General features: G+C 34.0%; 1 protein-coding gene across 1 annotated transcript in view; it reads right to left on the bottom strand.

Annotated features, from left to right (window-relative positions):
• The window catches only part of LAPTM4B (lysosomal protein transmembrane 4 beta), a 106,008-nt gene that overhangs the window by 60,565 nt on the left and 25,156 nt on the right, over positions 1–20,287 (bottom strand). Inside the window, exons 2-4 of the mRNA XM_031947022.1 lie at positions 17,395–17,506; positions 4,080–4,153; positions 2,999–3,121 (exon numbers count right to left, since the gene is read on the bottom strand). Coding sequence (XP_031802882.1) covers positions 2,999–3,121; positions 4,080–4,153; positions 17,395–17,506 — 309 coding nt within the window. The remainder of the gene's footprint in view (positions 1–2,998; positions 3,122–4,079; positions 4,154–17,394; positions 17,507–20,287) is intronic.

The following is a 20,287-nucleotide window of genomic DNA, read 5'->3' as shown; positions in this document are numbered from 1 at the left end:
TTTCCATTTCAGTAAGAAATGAATAGTCATGTCCAATCCACATTTTGTTTGCATTTCTACTCTTCTCTCATTCTTTTGCTATGATAACCATGTTGCAAAACAAAGCTGCCTTGCCCAGCTCTCCCAAAGGCCAGCAACAAATATACAATGCTCTGTCCTCTGTCCAAGGTCAGGTGCAAACTTGGACAGTCTATTATCCCATCCTCCAGTTTTCTGCTTCCTAAAATCTTTTTCTGTCTGTCTCTGTCTCTTTCTTTCTTTCTTTTTCACCTCCCAAATCTACATTTCCATATCTCTATCTCTATGTTCATGTTATGTAAAACATAGATATTACATATATAATATATAAAATTATTTTAATTTAGAAAACTCACTTAACTGATAGCAGAGTGTCGTTAATTCATTTCTCCCTGCAATGTCTTGTAAGAACAATAAAGCCTATGTGGGGACATATTTAATTTTAGAATATAGCCAATGATTTTTTTTGCTTGACTATACATTATTTTTCAAAAGTTTTTTTTTCTTTTTCAAATGAATGAGATACATATTGAAATAATTTTTGTAAACGAAAAACCACATAAAATTAAATTTGAAAATAAAAATAACAAAGCAAATAGAGAATATAATAATAATTGTGCAGTTTCACATAGATACTTTCATGTATCATCATGGCATGGAGGGAATGCTGGCCTCGCATACGGTACAAAAAAATGCAAATCCTGTTAGGTCAGCTAGGCAGAAAATATTTCCAATTCTGGTCCAAGAATTAATATATTTTGTTATATATATGACTATAGGTTATCTTTGATAAGGATGGACAGACATCACCAGAAAGTACAATATAAAGAAGACTGACTTTCAGCCGATGCATTTCTATATAGTTCATGAAACTTTCTCTTAAAGCAAAAAGGTGTTGTGTTTTGCATTGGAAAAAGGACACATTCTGATGGAATCACAGCTCACTTAAAAGAAGAACAATGAAAATAAAAATGAACTTTTATTGCAAAAGTCCCTAGAAGGGGAAACAAGAGATTTAGGTCCTAGTTCTGAGTCATCCACTAATTAGCAGTGTATCTTGAGCAAACTATTTCATGGAAAACATAAAATCTTTGAATGAACATTGAAAGGGATCTTCAAGATCATTTTGCTCAATAACTAAGGAAACTGAGACTCAGAAAAGTTGTTTCTTGGTCATAATGGTAGTAGGTACCAGATTTGAACCCATATCCTTTGACTTCAAATCCACTGTTATTTTTAATCTACACATTACATTAAATGATAGTTCGAAATTTCTTTCCAACTTTAAAATTCTAAGGCCTTCTGATACTTTAAGTTTTCTGATTCTTTATCAGGCATATGGAAAAGAAGAAAAGACCTTGCTCCAAGCATTTTGGAAAAAAGAGGATTTTAAACTAGATCTAGGTCTCCACAAAGCTTCTTTGAAAAAAAAAATGCTTTGCAGAGGAAAAAGTAGAATCGATGTAAAAACCATTGTTTGTCCGCTCTTACTATAGAGTAATGTCATGAACTGTAAGAGGCTAATGAAAGGTTGTCACATTTAATTTGTCTCCCAAAACAATTTAAAAGCACTCCTGCTATACTATACATGTCATAGTAGGACATTTTATTTGCAATATTGAAAAGTTGTCAGAAATCAGTATCTGAAAATATTAAATAAGTGATATTGATTCCAGGATTTGAAGTAGGGTTAGGGAGATTACATTTTGTAACCCAATTCAGCAGGAATGGCATTTTGCTAACAATATAAATAACATTTAGTAAAAGAAATCAACAGGCATTTATTAAGTATCTGGTATGTGCCAGACATTGTGCTTAATGTTAGGGATAATAAAAAGAAAAATTAAATAGCCTCTTGCGCAAGGATTCTATATTCCACTGGGGGAAACAACACACACACACACACACACACACACACACACACACACACTCAGTTGTGAGTGTGTGTGTTTGTGTATAGATACAAATGTGATACAAAGTAAAACAAAAGGTGATTTTAATTGGTGAGGATACCAAATTAGAATTATCATGAAAAGCTTCATGGAGGAAGTGACATTTGACACTATAAAAGTAGAGAACACTTGCCCAAAAGAAACAGAAAATATTGACACCCGTGAGACTTTTCCACCAAAGTTTAACAAGGTTGCTACATCATAGAATGGAGATGATGCTTAAATCATTTTCAGATCTCTAAAGCCACTTTCAGCTCTAAATCTCTATGATATGATCTGTATTCATAATTCTTATGTAATCTGTAATTCTGTAACAACCATGACCCATACTCTCTACACTTCAGCATCCCCTTATCATTGTCCCCCTCTGCAATCTTTGCTGCTCTCTTTGCTATTGAAATACCCTCTCATTTAAACTCCCCCTCTTCTACCCTCATGGCATCCTTAATCTTGGAATCACAACACCAAGTCTGAATACTGCCTTTACTACTTAGTATATCCATGAGACCATAGATAAATCACTCAACTTTTCTGTTTTTTTCTGAGTCTTTCTCATCATGAGGGAGGATTAGACTAAATGACCACAAGGTCTCTACCAGTTCTAACCTTATGACTTGCTCCTTCCATTTCTGATAAATACATCAAAGTAAATGGAGAACTCTCCTCAGTTTCTACCTGACAAAGCAATGATAAAATTTCACGTAATAAAACAGGTGGTGATCAGCTTTCAGAATGATTTGCTGAGTAGTAACATCACAGGCTTATTAGACTCTGGCTCTGGGGAGCTCGTGTTTTCCCAGGATGGAGTCCAAGAAACTAAAAGCTCATATTCAGCTAATTAGCCTTCAAAACTTCCAGGTAATTCAGAGTCAGCTAAGTGCAAAGATAAAATCTATTTAAGCTATTTCCCCTGTAGCTTGGATATCTTACTAAGTCTCACAAAGCTTCAAACTATTTGAAAATATCCCTTTAGCCGGCCATTTTACCCGGATGAGAACATGCTTAGCATGGTTCTGATGAAGACTTACCAGCTGTCGTATATATTCCTGGATTGAACTAGGATAAACAAGCACACTGATCGCCACCAGCGTGCTGAGGGCAAAATCAAAAATTTGATAGCAGAAGAACGGGATGATCCAGGCAGCATGTTGCTACATACAAAAGAAAAGAAACAAAGTATTAGAACAGGCTCACCACTGTCGCAAAAAAAAAAAATTCTAGGCTGTATTTATTGTATCCTTTGAGAAAATCTTTTATTTATTGGAAGAAAAACTAGCACTGGACAACTTTCTACCCTTGGAGAGATTTCTAGCACAAACTAACACTAGAAATAATCCAGGTCTCTAAAACAAGATTATTCTAATTGAATGAGGGAGCTGATATATATCAGAGGATTGAGTGCTAGATTTCGAGGTGGGAACACCCAAGTTAAAATTCTGCTTTACTTCATAGCTGTGTGACCCTGAATAAATCATTTAATCCCTCTGACTTCAGTTTACTCATCTGTAAAGCCAGTGGTTGTACTCAATGACTTCTAAAGTTTCTTCCATTTTTAATCAATGACTCTGTGACTTCTCTTCTGTATTCTAGATATATGTTAAATCTTCAACAATTCTTAAGAAAACAGAAAAAAAAAAACTACCTCCAGGGTTTTTCTACACAGTTGGGAAAATACTTTGGGGACAGGCCATGTAGATTAGGTCAGGTGTCAAAGTTGGGTTGTTGGCCAAAAGGAGCCCACAAAACTGCCAAAATTAGATTTAAATGTATTTTCAAATGTTTAACAAAATAAATTTAAAAATACAATACAATTTAGATACTGTTAATTTGTGGTTTTCCAAGTCAATATATGGTATGAAGTTTCATATTCTATTGAGTTTGATGCCACTGGTCTAAGAAAAAGAAACCCAGTTGGCCTTAAAACCACATCTGTACAAACACCTTTGACAAATATTGCTGTGGGACATCAGGCAAGTAGCTTAATGTCTCAACACCACCTCAGAAAATTCTAAGATTGTTAATTACAAAATTATTGCTGAGTAGCACTACTCAATGGGATTTACTCATTGGGAGGCTCCAATAAGGGAGCCAATCCCTACAGTTGTTTACCTTGTATGCACCATAGGTTGCCATTGCACAGATCAAGATCATGAGAAAGGAAATTGCAGTTGCAATACACAGGTCTGCCAAAAGAAGAATGCAAACAGTCAATTCAATTCAATAAACATTCAACACCCAACTCTGTCAGAGGGGTCAGAGTCCAACCCACTGTTTCAATATACTGCCAACTTCCTCCCACAGGTATTTTGTTTATGATGATTAAAAGACAAATTAACTGGCTGTGGACTACAAAAGACATTCGATCTCTCTCTAATACAATTAAACTTAGAACCATTTAAACATGATTCACCAAAATCCTCCAAAAACCGGAATTTTATATTTTTAAATGAAAAAATATGTAACAAAAAAAATCAACTACTATCAGAGATTAAATTTTGAAAAGCACATCACAGTCTAGGATTTAAGTCAATTCTTCATTTACTAAACATGTACTAAGCCTAGGAAAACAAAGATTTTTTTTTTAAAGAATTATGTTTTCATGTTAAATACAGTCTAGTCTCTTAAAACTATTGACTACTATACAATGATCCCCAAGTTCAGAGTATTCAGTCTGACCACTAAAACATTTAACAAAATATTCCAAGCATGAAACTGTCCTAAAATAAAAAGATTAAATTAAATTCATATTTATTCTTAATTTTTTTTATTTTCTGCAATCCATTTTCTATATAGTAATAAAATTCCTAAAGCGCCACTTATAATTCCTTTACAAAAGGAATTAAAAGCCTATGTAAAATCCCTAAAGTATTACTATAACCTTGTCAGTCTCTGCTCCTTGGAAATCTTCAGTGACTCCACATTGCTCACTGCATAAGGTATAAATTTCTGATTAGTATTTAAAGCCCTCCACATTGTGGCTACTTTATCAGCTATGTCTTGTACTGTTCCCCTTCATGCATTCTATATTCTGATCAAATTAGGGGATACATTCTAGCCTATATGCTCTTCCTATTCTCCCATTTGTACATCTTTGCTCCTGCCATCCTCAACATTGCCAGAATGTTTTCCCCAAACCTATTACTGTTTCAATTTCTCCTTTCCTTCAAGGTTCAATTCAAATCCCACTTCTTTTAGGAATAATTTCCTAACCCTCCCCAGCAGAAAATTCTCTCTTCTCTTTCCTATGGTAAAAATTTCCATTTTTTGGTTTCATTCACTTATTTCATTATTTGTGTACTTGTTTTTTACCTTATTAAATTATGTAATCTTTGTTAGAGTTGAACTTATACTTTTGGATCCACAGTGCCTAGCACACAGTGCTTTATAGAGAAGAGCGTAATAAATGTTTTCAGTTTAAGACAATATTTGAAAGACTGAAGAAGAGTCTGACAATTGTAGAATTTCAGGCTCTATTTTTTTTTTTTGGGGGGGGGGTGAGACTATCAGGTAAGTGACTTGCCCAGGATCACAAAGCTCTGACATTGGATTTGAACTCAGGTCCTCCTGAGTTCCATCTATTGTTATCCCAACTTTCAGATTCTATTATGAAATATCCTGAGACTGTTCTTATAAGATATAAGACTGTTACCTCCTAGTTAAAGTTTGACTGAACAGTGATAGGATCCCAATATACAAATGAATTCCCAGAATCACTGTATGTTAAAGTTGAAAGGGACTTGAGTTTTAAATACAATTAACCAGGGATTCTCTACATCATTCTCAAGAAATGGTCATCCAACCTCTCTCTGCTGGAAGAAATCTAGAGAATAGGACCCCACTACCTGTTAAAGGAGCTCACTGTTGCTCTTATTATACTGTGTCTAACTCTTTGTGACCTAATGGACCTTAGCATGTCAATGTTGTCCGTGATATTTTCTTGGCAAAGATACTGAAGTGGTTTGCCATTTCCTTCAAAAATGGAGTAAGGCAAACAGAGGTTAAATGATTTGTCCTGATTAGTAAGTGTCTTTAGGACACACTTGAATTCAGGTTTTCCTGACTCGGCCCTTTCTCCAATTGTTTAAAATAAACAGATCTTTACATTGAATCTAAATCTATTTCTTTGCAAATTCCACCCATTGATCCTTGTTCTATGCTCTAAAACCAAGAAAAACATCAACAAACCACCTTCCAATGGATGTAATGGATGACATGAGAGTTATCTTTTTAAAAATTTTCTCTTATACAAGTAAACAACCCCAGTTCCTTCAATTGATTTTTTGGTAGTATGATTTTTAGCCCTTTAACATTATGGTCACTTATCCAGATGTGTACCAGCTTGTTAATTTATATCCTTCCTGAAACATGGAACCCACCACTTTGTCTCTTGTTGAATGTGGGAATTGCAAAATTATGACTTATTACCAGTAAATGTTTGATTTGCATGCCTATTTATACAACTATATGCCCAGAGTCACATAAAAATTTCTTAGGCAGAAAGGAGTTGCAAGTGGAAAAAAAGTTTAAGAAGCCCTGGTAGTAAACAAAGTATTGGATTCAGAATCAGGGAGACCTGAATTTCCAATACTACCTCAGTGATTTATTAGGTAACTCCTTCAGCTTCTGTTTCCTCATCTTTAAAATGGGGGTCAAATGAGAAACCAGGTGTGCAGGCTTTGTAACCTATAATAATAAATATAAATATATTGTACATATTATATTATATATATAATATAATATCAATAATACTATGTAAATGTTAGCTATTGTCATACTACTAGTTAGCCAGATGAAACACTTTAAAAATGCATAGTTTGGATTATAATGCTTACTAATTTTTATTAATTCCTAATAAAAGCAGTTGAGATATTTTGGGTTAAAATGATGAATTACATGAACCATTACTGAGCCATTTGGTGCAGATCTGATAATATTAACAGACCAAACAGTCCAGTCATCTGAGAGAAGAGAAAATTGAGCATAAAGAGGAAGTTACTGGCAAAATAAGAAAATACTATACACTTCTCTAACTGGGGATCAGCTGAAAATCCCAATATTTTAAGCTTTGGGACTACCAAAGCCAACGTGGCCTTTCTTTTTGTTGTGGTGCACTTACACATTGGCTCTGATGGTATAGAAAAGATTGCATCTAATGGGAGGTTTTTCCTTAAGACCTTAGAAAATGGAGCTGACTAGAAATGAGGCAGACAGTTGTAGTGTAAGGTATTTATGCTCCTGTTTATCATTACATATGTCAACTTGTGCTACAGAAATACTAATGAAATATACTTTGCAATGTCTGCAATCAAACTTTACTAACCCAAGCATAAAAACAAAACTATCATCCTGTCATTTCAGGCTGTATCCAATAGGCCTCTTTCATATCTGATGAGACTAGGTTCACTTCTGGGTGGTCTTAAGGCAAATCTCTAAATCTCTCTGTTACTTAACTAATATTATCCTTGAATCATATGGATAGGAAGATAGAAGGCAGGCCTAATTAAGAGCAATCTAATAACTGGGATCTCAAGCAGGTTTTTTATTCTGTTAGCTAAAGTTATTAACCATAATTTGATTAACAGTTTACTTCAAAATTACTGTAAATTTGTTCCTATTTCTTTACATGGTAAACTTTTTTCTTTAAGTGTCTATATAAATATGTCAGGGGTTTTTAAGATCATAAGAGTTTATTATATTATATTACATCATATATTAATATATATATACACACACTATATTGTTTACTACTATATAACATACTATATACACCACATTATAAGAACAAAAGTATTTGTCTTATTGTCAAAAAAACAACTTATTCAAACAGCTCAATCACAAAATGCAAGTTTAAAAGCAAAATGCACTCATTTATGCTAGGTTGATAAACTCTCTTATTAAAGTAACAAATCCTATTCTCTATTATTGGTTATTCTAAATTGATAAGCATATTTCTCACTATCTTATCAATGTACTAAGATTTATTTTCCATACAACAGTGTATTATTTTCTTAAGGAGATCAATTGCCTATATGTACAGAACAGACTATCTCCAATAAGGGACCTAAAGTTAAAAGTCCAGTTTTAAAGAGTGATACACAAATGATTAGGGATTCAGTTCAGCCGATGACATACGGGTTAATGGGCAAAGCACATGAAATTTTTAAAAAATGTCAAAGTTTCTGTGATTAGATATACTATGCTAAAAAAAAAAAAAAGTACATTATTGGGTATAGCTATTGCAGGACAGTATAATTCCTTCCCATTGCACAGTTAAGTACTCTTACATGGGAAGCTCCTATTTTTAGCTCTGTAAATCTCACCCTAAAAGCCTCACTGCTCATATTGGAGAGTACATCACATGGCCCACTATCATTATATGATATCTACTTCACATTTTACCCTCATTATTCTATTGCCATACAAACTCCCAACTTTCACTGCTCATCTTGATTTCCAGCTTTGCAAAGTGAAAGAATATATGTTGATCAATTCCCCCATGGCTTCCCTCATCATCCCACTTACTTCTCTTCCTCCTCTGTACACTCTGCCTGCCACTATTAGAATGTGGGGCAGATAGATTGCTCAGAGAATAAAGCTCTGAATCTAGAGTCCAGAAGATCAGAGTTCAAATTCATCCTCAGACACTAGTTCTGCAACCCTGGCAAATTACTTAAGCTCTATTTAACTTAACTCCTGGAGAAGGGCGGGGAAAACCACTCCAGGATAATTTACCAAGAAAACCCCATATAGGGTCGTGAGGGGTCTGACATCATTAAATGACTGAACAAGAACAACAAAACTATAATTTACTTTACTACTACATCTAGATGGTGCAATGGACAGAGTATGAGGCCTGTGGTTGTACATAGTAACAGCAAGATTACACGATGATCAGCTGTGATAGATCTAGCTCTTTTCAGCAATATGGTGATCCAAGACAATTCCAATAGACTTGGGATGGAAAATGCCATCTACATCCAGAAACTATGGAGACTGAATGTGGATGGGAGCATACTATTTTATTGGTTTGCTTTTTCTTTCTTGGGGTTTTCTCTCTTTTAGTTTGATTTCTATGCACAATATGGCAAATGTGGAAATATGTTTAAAAGGATTGCACATACTTAACCTATATCGTGCTTGCTTGTTGTCTCAAGAAGGGGTGAGAGACAGAAGGAAGGAAGAAAAATTTGGAACACAAAGTCTTACAAAAAGAAATGTTGAAAATTATCTTTAGAAGTAGTTGGAAAAATTAAATACTATTGTAAAAAAAAAATAAAATGAAAAGAAAAATCTGATTTCTCTACTTTAACAGCCAAAATCACTGGAGTATGTTCTTTAAGAACAATAAATGCTATGTTTCCTTGGAGAATATCCATCTTTAAAAACATGAAACAGAGCAAAGAATGACACGTATGTAAGGCATTAAATACAGTATTACACTGACCTATTACTAACTATAATCAAAGAAAATAGTTCAATTCTCTTTCATCTAGGCTAGTCAGATGTTATGAATCAGCTTAATAAAAGTAAAAGTACATACAGTTTACCAATCACACTCAAATAATTGCTTGTCCCAAGTATTTTATATACCATTGTTTGTAATAAAGCTAATAAGAGGAAGATTCCCAGATCTTTCAAATACTAAAATTATACAATCTTATTGTATAAGATTTGTAGCTCAAGAGATCATTTTGTCCAACTTCTTTGTCTTATAAATGAAACACCCTACCCACTGAGAATTTAAATTCTTGTTCAAGGTCACAGGGTCCTAAATGTCAGAGGCTGCATTTGAATCTAGGTCCTCTGACTTCAAAGCAGGCTTTAGGCTTCATTTGTTGATGTCTTATACTTCAGTAAATTTCTTTCTATTTAGTGTTCCTAGGCCTACTATAATGACTTGCTAGTTGAATGTAATTTTTGTTTTCCCTTGAACTATGCCAACATGACTTTAGATTACTATTATTACAATAGAAGGATTATTTTATATTGAAAGGCATATATAAATACATACAATTTAGTAAAATATTCAACTACATTATTTAAAAAAAAAAATATATATATATATATATATATTGCTGAGGCAATTGGGGTTAAATGACTTGCCTACAACTAGGAAGTGTTAAGTGTCTGAGACCAGAGTTGAACTCCAGGTCGTCCTGATTTCGGGCTGGTGCTCTATCCACTGTGACACCTAGCTGCCCAGGAAATATTTTTTAATTAGGCATTTAATCTTTGATTTGCTATTTGATTTGCTATGGACAAGTCACTGCTACTATTACCTATAACTGAATTGCTATTGTTGAAACATTTCTGTCATATCTCACTCTTTGTGATCCCATTTGGGGTTTTCTTGGCAAAGATGTTAGAATAGTTTGCTATTTCCTTCTCCAGATCAATTTACAGATGAGAAAATCAAGGCAAATGGAGTTAAGTGACTTGCCCAGGATCACATAGCTAGTACTTCTGACTGCATACTGGTGCTCTATTCATTGTGATGCCCTGCTGCCCAACTGAAACAGTAAGATGATGTAAATTGAAGTTCCCCAAAAATTAATCTTAAAATGAAGACTTTTTTTCCTTCTACCAGTAAGCTGTTGCATGATGTTAGACAAGTTACATAGTCTCCTGATATTTACCCTTTAGGGGTTCAAGAATCCTAGACTAAGAACATCTGCTATAAAATATGGACAAGAATTAAGTGATCATAGAATATCATAGAATAAATTTATAATAAATAAATAGAACATACTGAAATACTTCATACTCTTTAGAAAAGTAGAACTACACAAACAGAAAATGTTGTAAAGACATCTGAAGTGACACCAACAAAACTAGGAATCATTATCTTAAGCTTAAGTAAAAGACTGCATTTCCAACCCAAACTGACTATTCCTGAAAAAACCTACATTTTGTTACAAATCCCAGGTTAATTTTAAGAGATGTAGGAAGCATAGCTTTAAAAGATTTGCAAAACAATTCAATATCTTATCTTTGACATTCACAGTAAAATATGAAATATTCACTAGAATTGAGGACATTTGTAGTATTTTGCTTTTTTGTTTTGCTCATTACAACAGGATTGCAATCACTCTACTAACCATAATAAACTTTGACCTGAATTGTTTTCTCACTCATTTTCCAGTCACATCCAACTCTTAATGTCCCTTTTTGGGGTTTTCCTGACAAAAATAATGGAGAGGCTTACTGTTTCCTTCTCCAGCTCACTTTACAGATGAGGAAACTGAAGTAGACAGGATTAAGTGACTTGCCCAAGGTCACACAGCTAATAAGAATTTGAGGATGGATTTGAACTCATGAAGTCGAGTCTTTCTTATTCCAAGCCCAGCTGCCCCTAATTTGATCTTACCATTCAGGGGAATCATGTGGTCATAGAGCCTGAAGAGATTTGTGAAGCAATGTTATCCAACCCTCTCTGATGAAGAGATTTGAGGTCCAGGAGCATTAAGTATCATACAACAAGTGAGCAACAGAAATAGGATTTGAAGCCGAGTTCTCTGACATCAACATACTATCCACTGTTTACTCCCTTTACCATACAAAACAGACTTTAGCTCATGAAGAAAATAAGTACAGAATTCAAATGAGTAAACAATCACCAATAGTCCTGGGCAAAGATGAATAGGAGAACAGAGGAATCTGAACTTGGGTCAGTGAGCCAAGTTCAAATTCTGCCTCAGACATTGACTGTGGGATGTAGATAACTCACTTAATCTCTGTCTGCTTCAGTTTCCTGTAATATAAATATAATAATAGCACCCATCTTCAGGGTTGTTGTGAAGATAAAAAGAGATAATATTTATAAAGTGCTATTTAAATGCTAACTACTGTTATCACAAACAGAAAGTAATATATTTCATCCTAATTTTTCTAAACAAGTTATAAATTCCTTCAAAATAATATAGATATTACTTCCAAGCAATTATATTTTTGGTTATGCTTAAGGAAGATGAATAAGGAGTATTAAATTGAAACAAAAAATATCAAACCATAATTGATGTCTCCAGTAAAGATCCTTGGCTACAACATTTCCCTCATTTTTCAACCTCTCTCTCTCTCTCTCTCTCTCTCTCTCTCTATCTATCTCTATCTCTTTCTTTCTCTTAAATTAGAGCCACAGAAATCTAGGGCTAGGAAGGTCTTTTTATTTCACTTTTTAATTTTCTCTCTGTATAGCAATTCTCCCATCTCCACTGCAGAGCAAGCTGATAATTTGATTGTTACCTAAATTAAATTCCTTACTTCATTGTGCAATTCAAATGCACCTCTTAAAATCTCAAAGCAACTCACAAAAGGCAGATAGCCCCCTTGACAGTCAATCTATCACTAAAATATGTTAATTACTCACTATGAACTATGAGTGTCTTTTGTTTGAAATTTTCAATTTCTCCAAACTTTTCGTTCTCTTTCTTCCAAGGTAGCTTTCCTTCCATCATGAAAACTTGAAGTTGGCAAGAGCTGATCACCATACCTTCCTTTACCTGAGCTTTAAACTTGAAAGTTTCTACCATCTGAATTCATGAATCATTTTAATTTCTTTTTTCTGGATGCCCTCCATGTGTCTATAAATTGCATTGGCTTGGAAATGTACTCTTATAGTTATGATAGCTATTTAGGATTATATTAAAGTCTTCAGTTTTCTATAACCAGAAGACAAGCTACGCTCTCAACCTCAGATTACATCAGCTTGGTCATTAGATTTCCACATCCTGTCTCTCTAATATAAGGCTGCTACCAAGGATTTTCCAATCCTAGGTGGGAAAAGGTAAGTATCTAGAAGGTTCTGTCATACTGCCAACTTCACATATCCCCCAAATGATCTGAAGGCTATGATTTTTTGCTACTTCTTGGGCTCAAATCTGATTATATTGGTTATATGACCCTTAAGTCGTTTAACTTTTCAGAGCTCTTAAGCAACTCCCTTATGCTATAAATTGATTACTGGATGCTGACCTACAAAAGTAGAGGGAATCAAATCTTAATTTCAGTTAAATCTTAAATCTATTCCCTCTCTTGACCCCTAAAATGGGGATATTGGCAACTGGAGAATTCTCATTGACATTAATCTTGACTCTCATCACTTCATTCCTAATATACTACAGTATCTTGCTAACTGGTCTTTCTGCCTCCAGTCTCATTCCTCTCTCCTACATCTACCTTTCTTGCTCTGTACTTACATATCATAAGTTTTCCAGGAAGGAAAGAGCTCACGAAGGTAGAGTGTTATACCTAGGGAAGATATAATGGTTGACTGAACCTTGGGTCTTTTCTGCCATACCTACATACACACCATCAGGAGCAGAACCATCTTCAAATATATGAAATAACAATAATTGTTTTTATTCTAATAATAATAGCTAGATTTATTTACACTCCTTTAAAGTTTACAAAGTACTTTACATTTGTTTCCTCACTTGATCCTCATAATAGACCTAAGAGGTAGGTACTACTATTATTCTCATTTTTCAGATGAGGAAACTGAGGCTAAGAGAAGTTAAGTGATTTGCCCAGGATCATGCAACTAAATAAATATTTGAGGAAAGATTTGAAACCAGGTCTTACAGATTCCAAGCCTAGCACTCTCTTCATCATGCCACTTAGCTAACTACACATGAAGGCCAAGATCTTTAATAAATAAGAAATAACCACCTACCTATCACAGGGAAAACATGTCATATGATAATTTAGCTTACTTTGGCAATCTTTTCCCTAGATCATGATGGCTCAAACATGCCCCTTTTAATCACAGCAACTTCATCACATTTACTACTAGGCTTCCTGGTTTTTGTTTAGATTCCTTTGACCTCCTAGACCTCTTAGCCAAACCAATAGGAATTAATTACCCAACTAAAACTCCATGAGGTCACTATCAAATCTTTTAATTAAATCCAGATGTATAGCTTCTACTTTACAATCACTGTTTTTGTAATTCAAACGAAAAAAAGGTTTGAAAAACACTTAGCAAATCCACTCTGTATAAATCACAACTCTTTTCTCATTTATATATATTCATAATTATATACATGTTTTATATATATATATATATTATATATATACACATATATATAATTATTAGGGATTCTCTTAACATATGACTTTTTTTCTAACTTTTATTGATATCTTTTGTTTGTATTATCACCTTCTTTTCCTAATATACTCCTCCAATCTTCACAACAGCCATCTTACAAAATTTTTTATGAATTAAAAAAGAGGGGAGAAAGTCAATTCAGCAAAAAAATTGTTAATATCAACCATATCTGTCAGTATCCACTGTATTCTTCCTCCATGATCTCACAGCTCTACAGAGAAGGGAAAAAGGAATATTCTCATCTCTTCTTTTCTCTATCTCATTTCTTCTATTGTCATAATTATATAGCATTTGACTTTGATTTTTGTTGCTGTTCTTACCACTTACATTGTTAGATTTTATTATGTATTATTTTTCTGGTTCCAAATACTTACCTTTGCATCAGTTAATATAAGTTTTTTCATGCATCCCTGAATTCTTCATTTATCATTTTTTGCAGAGCAGTAATATTCTACTATATTCGTTACCAAAGTTCATTTAACAATTCCCCAATTAACAAACATTTCTCTTGTGACTGCTAATACCAACAAGATCACAGATTAATCTAACAATATTTATTTGATAGTTACCATGAATATCTATGTTACTGATGTAAACACACACGCCCACAAATCATACCCAACAAGAAACCAACTTCTAGTCTTATAACTGTTACTATATCCCAACTGAACCATCTCTTAATGACCACATTCAACTCCATGGTTCTAAAACTGGGTTCACAGCATTCTAATTATACAATAAACCCAAGGCTTTAGTGATACACACACACACACACACACACACACACACACACACACACACAAACACACATCCCTTGCAATCACTATATAAATGACTATATAAATGTCAGTTATTATTTTGAATAATTTAGAATTTCATTCACAACTGTCATCAAATGTGACATTGCAGTTATGATAGCTGACTGTTTCAATTTCTGAAGCCTTGGCCTGAAGAATTCCTGTAGGCCAAGTCAAATGGTTAGAAAAAAATCAAGAGGTAAAATAAAAAGAGGGGTCATTTAAATTTGATAAATATTTTCCATTTGGTTGGTGCACAAGCTCTGCATACAACCCTTCAGTAAACAAGAAAAATAAAAAACCTCAAATGCACTGGGGTTAATAGCCACAGCATTACAAAACAGAGCAATTATTTTAAAGTTTCAAGTACTGGCAGACCTTTGAAGTCAGCTAAATAAAGCCTACATTGTCAGACAATCATCACCAGGGTTAATCTCTGAGAATTAGGACACAGTATTCCATTTTGATGCCAGTTCAGCTAGAGTCCCATCTGTGTCTATTATAACTCTTAGTTCTCTAGATCTAATTATATAAAGGGATAAAAAAAAAATCCTGTCATCTTATCAAATTGCATTTAATAAAGGAAAGGGAATAAACATTTATGCAGTGCTTACTATGTGCCAGGTGCTTGACAAATATTGTCTCATATGATCCTTACAACAATTCTTGCTTATAAATGATATTATTAACCCCTAGAATTGTTGTAAGGATCATATTAGATAATATCACTTCTCAATATTATCATTTGAGCACATACATCTTTGAAAATATGGAGGTCAGAGCAATTATTCATCACCCATTTTAGCTATCATAGGCTTTGTAAAACTAATTTTTTTTTAGAATCTTTATTTTTAAAAGTCATCATTACTATTATAGGTAATATGATAGGGATTCACTATCCTTCCCAGAAGAAATGAGTGTAACAAATGCCCTGAGTGGAGATAGAAATACCTCTGGCAAAATACATAAAATAGAAATAGCATATCTCTGTAGCATATCTGTTATTATCACAGCATATAGAGAAAGCCATTATAATTTCAAAACCCCAGAGTATCAGCAAGGTATAAGTGATAAGGTATTATGGAAGTAGTCTTTAGGGTTTCATGACATTTGTGGATAAAGTGCTGAGTTTGTATTTAATAAAAATGGGCTCCAATCTCACTACTGATCCTTAACTAGCTATGTAACCCTGGGGAAGTCATATGTATCAAACAAAATCTCTAGGATAATATTCTTCTTCAGTGGCAGCACTTCCCAGTTCAGGAATTCCCTATGCAGATGAAATCACATTACTATACAGACTGAAGGTTAGCAATTATAATAATCCCCACTTTCTTTAGACCACAACTCAAGATTTCATAAACATTTCTCTTCTGATAAGGTTCAAATGATGATGTCAAAAAGTGCTCCTGATTTCTGGATAAAGGTTTTAAGATGATAACCAACGTCCACTGACTAAATGTTCACTAGCATTATAACTAATGTCTATTCTCTTGAAAATAAAAATCTAGGCTTGTTTATTTTTAATGCAAGTGAAATATTGATTTATGGGTGAATGATTTTTGTGGATTATCTGAAGCAACATTTTAATGTTGAGCTTGACCACTTCGACCAATCAGCATTATCCTGGTTATATTGCCTGTTAGCCTAGCACATGTCTACTGCAAGTCGGGCTAGCTTAATATTAGCCAAAGCATCACTAAAGAAAAAAACTAAACGAGTAAACATACAGCAAAGTGGGCAATGCACTCAATATATTCCAAAACCAGAGATGAATTTGCACTTCATGCTGTTGGGGATTATGCATACAATAGTATCACTGGAAAGACATAATTTCAAAATCCCAGAGTATTAGCAAGGTATAAGTAACAATGTATTATGGAAGTAGTCTTTAGTGTTTCATGATATGTCTTTTTACCCATCTCTCACCAATCAAAACTATGTTTTGGTATACCAAATTGGGTTTTATTTTCCTAGAGTTAATTAAGAAAGTGCTTTCTGGAATGGAGGATGGCTAATCTAATGTCCTTCAGAGAAATAACTAAATATAGCAACACAATGGGCTACAAGATAATGGAATTTACATTCCCTGAAATCAAAATGGAAAGGAATTCTTGGACATAAGATGTAGTTCACATATTTCTTTATGACAAAACTATTTGCTAATTAACAAAGTGCCTAGCACATGGTAAGTATATAATAAATGTTTTATTTGCCTATTTAATTTGATCTGCATGGCGAGATGAAAGTATAAAACTTACTCAAATGGGAGTATAAGGGAAGGCAGTGAATCAACTTAAGTATATATGTTATCTTCATGTAAACACATAAGAGGTGAAGGCATGAAGAAAATTACTAGGAGTCTTCTAAATGGAGCATTAAGCAACATTTTTAACTTGTTCAATTCAAGCACAGAATATTTTATTAGCAGTTAAAACTCTATCCTGAATCTCAACTCATAAGCAAATACTTAAAAAGAAACAACCCACAAATGCCCACAATGGTTATTAAGTGTACTTACTGGCATCATCCATGAATTCAAAGTCACCTCCTAGGTCAGAATTGGTTAAATGATACTGATCTGGATCAGCCATGGCGCTTAATAGGATCAGAAGTACCACAGCATTGATGATCTACAATGGGAAAAGAGGGGGGAAGGCAAAACATTATTTTTGAGAAACACACTAAGAGGGAAGCTAGGTGGCACAGCATATAGAGCACCAGCCCTGAAGTCAGGAGGACCTGAGTTTAAGTTTGGTCTCAGACACTTAACACTTCCTAGCTGTATGACCCCGGGCAAGTCACTTAATCCCAATTACCTTAGCAAAAAGAAAGAAAGAAAGAGAAAAAAAAGAAAGAAAGAAAGAGGAAAAAAAGAAAGAAAGAGAAAAGAAAGAAAGAGGAAAAAAAGAAAGAGAAAAAAGAAAGAGAAAAAAAGAAAGAAAGAGAAAAAAGAAAGAAAGAAAAAAGAAAGAGAAAAAAAGAAAAAAGAGAAAGAAAGAGAAAAAAAGAAAGAGGAAAAAAAGAAAGAGAAAAAGAGAAAGAAAGAGAAAAAGAGAAAAAAGAGAAAAAAGAAAGAAGAACATACTAAGAACAAGCTCATAGTAGTTATTATAATAAAAAGAACTAGTATTTTTATATCACTTTAAGGCCAGAGAAGCATTTTTCAAATATTATCTCATTTGATCCTTTACAACAACCTTTATAGATGCTACTGTAGTATAGTATATATTACATACTATATGTATATTTGTGTGTGTGTGTGTGTGTGTGTGTGTGTATAGTAAAGAAACTGAAGCTGAGAGAGGTATATGACTTGCCCAAGGTTACACAGATAAATGTCAAAGCTAATATTTGACCTTAGGTCTTCCTTATTTCAAATCCAGACCTCTACACATTGTGCTATCTAAACAGTCCATTTTCTGGCTTTAATATTAACCTTAAAAAAAGTTCAATTACTCTTCCCCATGAAATGGGAAAAATAGGGATAAACCATTCCTAAGACCAAGTGCCAGTGCATCGAATACATCCTATTGCACCACTGCCCAATATTTCTGTGGTAAGTTCTTAGTCCAATTACAACCCTGAGGATATAAATTATAGGAATTAACTCATCAAATATAAAAAAAAAAAAAAACATCAGGTATAAATCAACTTTTCAGCTAAAATAAGTGATGCAACTAGAAGGAGGAGCTAGAAAAAGAAACTATGACTTGATGGACTGAAAATCTCAACTATCCATGATTGCCAATGAAGATGTCTGCATCAAACTTATTTTATTCTCTGGAAAGGGAACATTTTCTAGAGACTAAGGGAATTAAGTTAAGTAGAACGCGACTTCAGGTTAATTCAACAGAACAAGCATTAATAAGCACCTACAAGATTCAGGGCACTGTACTAAGTGCTAATTTCTGGAAATGCATAAACAAAAATTAAAACAGTTCCTGTCCTCAAGAGGTTACTGAGAGAAAGCATCATCTATACAGATAAGTAAATACAAATGTATGCAAAGCAAGTAAATATCAATATAGATGCAAAATAAATACAAAGTAGCAGAGAGTACTGACTGTGGGAAGTAGAAGAGGTCTTTTTTGAGAAATTGACTTTAAAACTGAATTCCCTGATTTCCTTTAAATTCCAACTAAAATTCTACCTCCTAGACTAAGCCTTCCCTAACTTTCTTAAATTCCAGTGCTTTCTTTTAATTATTTCCTTTTTTTTCTTAGATGTAACTTGCTCTGTGTGTGTGCATTTTGCATGTTGTCTCCTCCATTAGATTGTAAACTCCTTGAAGGTAGGGACTATCTTTTGTCCACTCTGCTTAACAGAGTGCCTGGCACATAGTAGGTACTTAATGTTTATTGAATTGAATCAAACTATGTTTTGAAAGAAACTATGATCCCAACAGTCAGCTGTAAGGAAGGAGGGCAGGCATCCTAAGAATGGGGCTCAGCTTCTACAAAGGCATAGCATAGAGTGATGAGATATTATATATGGGGAACATCAAGTTACCAACTTGGTTGGAATGTTGAATTCATGATGGAGAGCAATATGTACTAAGCCTTGAAAGATGCTTGGAAAAGAATTATAGAATACTTTAAATGTCAAACATATCTACCTATTCCAGTTGTATCCATGAAGCAACAGGGAGTTATTGAAATTTTTTTTTAACAGAAGAATAAAATTCCTAAGCAAGAAATCAGTGAAATCCTGACTTTTTTCCTTTGCTTTTTTACTCAAAGGATCATAGATAGAATACATATTGCAAGGAAACTCGGAATCCTTCTAATGTAACCTTTCACTTTCCAGATGAAGAAATGAACATCAATGGAAATTAAGTGATTCATATAGGTATTGAACTATACACAGAATTTGAAACCAAATCATCAGACTCCAGAGTCTGTGATCTTTCTTCTATACTACACTGTCTCCTCAATCTTTTGAAGCCACACGGTCCAAATGGTCTTTAAGGTCAAAGATTTAAGAGAAACACTTTTGTGGAGTAAGGGAGACAGCTTTAATATTTAAATGGTCAGATGTCTTAGGTTCACCTCCCAATTCAGTGACTTACTATTTTTAGGTCATTAAACCAATCCCTTTAACTTCTCTGAGTTAACTGTTCTTACTGACCACTATAAAGATTGGCCTATTTGACCACAGAGTGCTGGCCCTGGGGTCAAGAGGTTTGAAGTTCAAATCTGGCCATACCCACTAGCTGTGGGGACCCTGGGCCAGTCACTTAACTCTGTTTGCCTCCATTTCCTCATCTATAAAATGAGCTGGAGAAGAAAATGACCAATCACTCTAGTATCTTTGCCATGAAAACTCCAAATGAAAGGACTGAACAACAATACTCATTTAGTCAGCTTCATTTAGGCAAAGAATGCAATGTTCCCCAGATTATTTAGGGAAGG

Source organism: Sarcophilus harrisii, chromosome 1 (genome assembly GCF_902635505.1).
Source record: "Sarcophilus harrisii chromosome 1, mSarHar1.11, whole genome shotgun sequence".
In the NCBI taxonomy this organism is placed as follows: domain Eukaryota; kingdom Metazoa; phylum Chordata; class Mammalia; order Dasyuromorphia; family Dasyuridae; genus Sarcophilus; species Sarcophilus harrisii.
This window is presented reverse-complemented; position numbering and strand designations above follow the sequence as displayed.